This window comes from Nanorana parkeri, unplaced genomic scaffold (genome assembly GCF_000935625.1).
Source record: "Nanorana parkeri isolate BGI_ZX_2015 unplaced genomic scaffold, ASM93562v1 scaffold771, whole genome shotgun sequence".
In the NCBI taxonomy this organism is placed as follows: domain Eukaryota; kingdom Metazoa; phylum Chordata; class Amphibia; order Anura; family Dicroglossidae; genus Nanorana; species Nanorana parkeri.
In genome coordinates this window covers 720,566-725,555 of record NW_017307039.1, presented here as the reverse complement: position 1 = coordinate 725,555, position 4,990 = coordinate 720,566, and the positions used below count along the sequence as shown (strand labels likewise).

The 4,990-nt window shown below is 37.6% G+C and overlaps 1 protein-coding gene across 1 annotated transcript in view; it reads right to left on the bottom strand.

Moving 5' to 3' along the window:
- The window catches only part of LOC108793667 (serpin B8-like), an 18,669-nt gene that overhangs the window by 5,267 nt on the left and 8,412 nt on the right, over positions 1-4,990 (bottom strand). The window contains exons 3-4 of the mRNA XM_018564674.1: positions 4,483-4,600; positions 67-209 (exon numbers count right to left, since the gene is read on the bottom strand). Of these exons, the coding sequence (XP_018420176.1) occupies positions 67-209; positions 4,483-4,600 (261 nt within the window). The remainder of the gene's footprint in view (positions 1-66; positions 210-4,482; positions 4,601-4,990) is intronic.

The following is a 4,990-nucleotide window of genomic DNA, read 5'->3' as shown; positions in this document are numbered from 1 at the left end:
ATATAATGTTCTTTGGTTTGTATAAACTTTCAATAAATAAAAGATATTATATATAGATTTACATACCGACAGTAAGGTAAATGTTGCCTCACGGGTCCTTGATTCACGAAACTGTTTTGTCCAGTTTGCAGCAAAATATAATGTATTCACAGCAACCAGTGCGGTGCTCGGTAAAATGGATTGTTGTGGCAATAATTGTTGAATTTTCCCTTTAAAAGAATAAAATAATGATATTGGAATCTGTACTTTGTTTTGAATCATTTCTGCCTTTTTGCAAAACTAACATTGATCAAGGGACTAAGGCCCCATTCACACTATGATGTTTAAGATTCCTGCAGCAGGAATCTCAAATCTCCTGTTTAAATGTGGCTGCTGTCTCCTGTTCAAGATAATGACTGGGTGACAGCGGCCTCATCTCTAATCGGCTTCTGCATGTAATCATATGTAATATGATCACATGCGGTTTGGAATAGATCACTGTCCATGGATGCTCGATAGATGCCTGCATAGTGTGAATGTAGCCTTATTCCTGTAAACAGCCAATTACATTTTAATATAAAGATGACAGATCATTCCACATCTCATGTTAATTAGCATCAAAACAAACCTGTGATGATAGAGACATGATAGCAGCCATTGCTGACTTTTTATACTAGGTCCCTGGCTGTTATTCATCCAATTGACCCTTTACTTTCTACACAATTGGGCTGATATATTAAAGGAGTTGAAAATCTTCACTTAAAAGTAAATTTAAAGTAAAAAGAAAAAAATTTAAAGTAAAAAGAAATTTGCTTTTCACATGATTGGACAATTGAAGATAATCTTCACACTTTTTTTGTAGTGAAGATACTCAAATCCTTTAATAAATCATCCTTACTGTCAAAACTTTGCAGGATTACATGGAAATTCTTCAGGTCATGCAGCAAGGTACATTTGGGTTGAAGATTTAAGTTTAACCTAGGACAGTGTCCAGACAAAAATTCTGAACAAAGTATTATCATTTACTGCTCTGTTTTAGTGATGATAAAGAAACTTACATTTGCATATTTGAATTAGTATCTACTCAAGAAGCAGTTGTAACAGTAACGTAAAAAGAGTTGGAAGGAAATATCATGTTAAATTGGTAATCACAGAACAGCTATGGAAAAAATATCATGTTTTATAGCTAACACAAGGTGGCAGTATGACAATCAAATTCTAGCAAGGAATGAGGCCATCCTAGAGCTGGTAATACACTAATAGGTTTCCTTCATTCAGCCAATAGCCCAAACGGAAAAATTCAAATAGATTCGTCCATCTATGCTAAAGAGCGCAGATAGACGAATATCCTGTAGTCAACGATTATTAGCAGCAGCTGATATGGTGGCTGCTGAATAGACGGTACGTGTTTTTGGACAGGCTCCTTCGACAGAAGTTGATTGAAAAACTTTTGTCGAGTGGAGGGGTGCCAGCAAGACCAACCATGGCTCACGTCTCAGCCGATTCAACAGGAACTGGTCAAAAAATGCTCCCGACAAACTTAGACAGTGATAATAGTGCCTCACTCCTGTGCCTACAGTCTCATATCTGTAGAGTCAGAGTTAAGGTCCTGCTGCCTATGTCTACCAGTCATGGGAGATGTGAAGAGACAATTGAGGATCACTGCTTTCCATGCTGGAGGCATGGGAAGGCAAAGTTCTGTCTCTACCAAGATAGCTGCCTCCAGACAGCACAGATCAAGGCATGGTAAGTCAGTAATGAGGAAGAGATCAACTGCAGGGAGAGCACAGGCAAGTCCCTAGCCCTCTGTCTGCCTTTTGATGGGAACAGTTCCCAGAATTCAGTATTTCTTTAAGTAATGTCAGTAGTAGGCTTTTCTTTTTTCTTACATTTTTGGATCTGCTGTGGCTTTTATGAGGGGTTCCTAAGCTCTAAGAGGATCTGGAGCAAACAAAGGTGGGCAAGAACACCCAAAACTACCAGGAGAGAAACAGAGTTGCAAATTATGCCAAGGATATCTAGCTGTTTGAGTTTTCAGGACATGTGAGAAGCCAGAGGCTGGCTTAGCCCACCAGGTTTCATCTACAGCCAAAATACAATTTTTGGATGTAATGGTCCTGCAAGTAGCTGATTTATGAAATCTGGAACAAAGAAAATTGGGATAAATACAGAACATCTAATTAGGTTTCATATTTCAATTTAATTGTATATATATATGGTTAATTACTATATTTCTGTTTTATTTAATTTATTCCACTTTTCATTAATCATGCTTAGGCCCATTTGTGTCAGTTCCAACAACTGACAAACATCGGTTAGACAAATAACATATAGCTTCCTGTAAGCAGGTTATTGCATTCTGTGCTGCTGCTGAGATGTGTTTAGCCCGCCCTTACATCTATTTTATTTTTAATACTGAGACTCTGAATCATGGATAGTTTATACTTCATTCAAATTCCTTTCAGCATTGCTGACATTGACCCAGATCAACTGACTATGCTGTCTGGGTCATCTGCTAATTTCCCAGCATTTACAGTTCAACCCTCAATGGGTGACATCAGTGCCTCTTCACTACATTTGTTCTCCAGTATTCCAAGAGCAGTTTGGCAATATACCAATATTTGCACTGATCTAGGTCTGTATGGGCATGATTCCTTACATATACTGTATCTACATGTGCATGTTGGAGCTACTTTTGACTTAAAGGGGGTGATTTACTAACCTAAACACACACACACACCAGGTGTGTGTGATTTTCACACAGCAAAACGTATTTATCAACCAAAAAGTCTCTAAAAGCATATTTCCACTAATGCCATATATGAAAAAATCATGCATATATAATGCTGCTTCACAGTTTAGACAAAAATGGTTAGCTCATGCATTTACATTCCTTGCATTCATCAACGCAAGCAACACAACATAGAGCTAATTTACCCAACATCACCTTGGAATTCCTTCAGGGCTTTGCACAACACACCTGCTGGGTGTGTACACATTACAAAGGTGTTTAGATTCCACCCATAGATCATGCTGGGAGGGAACACACTGCAGAGGTGTATACACGTTCGTGGTGTGTTTATAAGGTTAGTAAATCAACCCCAAAGGGTAATTCTACTACTAAAACACCTAATGAAGGGCCTGCTCCTCCACTCATATCATGATGGTGCGTAATTTACCTGAGAAGCTTTTGCTGCACCACATCATTCTTATGTCTGAATTTTGACTTTCATCACAGTCATCACATATTTCCAGTAAGTGCACTGGGACTTTTAAAATAATGTGAATTCCATCCAAAACTAATCTCATTCCCTGGTGGTGTTGCTTTTCTTTTTTTATGTCTGTAAACTTAACGTTCCTGGTTCCGATATTCAGAACCAGGAGGAATACAGAGATGTGGTAGAAATGTTACTTCTTAACTTTTAGTTGTACCATCACTGTGGTTGGAAACAATCTTTCATAGTAAAAATAGTGTGTAATAATATCCCACCTCTTCTTAATATAAGGACATATGTTTGTTGGTGTTTCGGTGTAGTCCAGAGATGTCCCTAGTCTTTACTGTAAAAAATGTGTCCTGCATCTCTTATATAAGACAATTCACAGATAACATGGAAAAGCTCACTTGCTCGATTCATGTTGTCTTGAGATCTTGTGAGACTTCAGGCCTCCAGAGATTTGTCTAGAGTGGAGTGTGATGCATAGCATGCCCCATACCAGCTCTCCTATTCATTGCACATATTTTGGTTGATTTACTAAATGAGTAGATGCTGTTTACCATATTTACTACATCCACTTTGCTAAGTGAAAAGACTTTACCCCCATTGCCTCTGCCAATATAAATCACCACACACACACACACACACACACACCAGAACATATGACAGACTTACACATTTCACTCACTGTACAGAGTTGAGTGGGGAGAATATCTTATACAGTTGGAGTACCATTTGCTTTTCTCATCAACTATTCTTTCTATACATGGTTAAACTCATTAAGCTTTGTCCTCTGAATCCCCAGAAGACATGAATGAAGAACTCTAATTCCAGTAGCAGGACAGCCCAGCAGGCCAATGTCAACTCTCACATACCATGAGTAAAGCTGCCCCTACACATTAACATCTTTCTTGTTTAACCCCGTGGGTTGAACAAGAGAAATATTTTGTTTCCCCCAACCATGCTAAATGGTGTGGATGAAGGAATCTCCCTGGATTGGCTGCATTCACTGTTTAGCCGACAATTTCCCTCCCGCCTCCTTTAACAAAAGTTGATTGCCAAGTCGGTTGGTGCTGGCAGAGTCACTCACGGATTAAAATTTGATCTGTGCGTGACCAATTTAAGTTCAAAGACACCTCATTTCTATCCAGAATGAATTTTCGGTGTAAGTGGAATAACCTTTTAAATCGTAATGGTGCTTTATAGTCAATCTATTTAAACCATGTTTTCATTTTTAAGTATCCTCCTTCCTTTTTTTACAGCAGTTTCAAATAAAAATAAAACATACCATTTGTCTTTTGACTAATCCAGTTATTAATGAACTGCCTTGATTTTTCTGAATCATTATGAAAGTCAAGTTGTTCCATGCCTGCGCCATACAGATTCTTAGTATTTTCCAAAAATGACTGAAAAACAAAAAACAAAGTACATTAATGATACATTTTTTCAATTTTCCATTTTGAGATATTTTAAATATAATTACCAGAGCATGAAATATGCCCTTAAATTTAACTCTGTGCAAACAGCTAAATACATAGAATACATACATATAAGGAAGATTTTTTTAATTGCCAAAAAAGTTTGTATTTTTTTTCCTATCCAGCTCTGAGAATTACATAGCTCTGCCACACAACCCTGTCTGGCAGGGAAGGGGACCTGATTGTTCTCTGCTACAGTTAAGAAACACTTACACTTACTTATCATATTACTAAACCAATACCAGGTCAAATGTTGAAACTTACACTTCTTGTGTTAACAAAAAGATACATTTATTGATGACAGTGCTGCATATATAT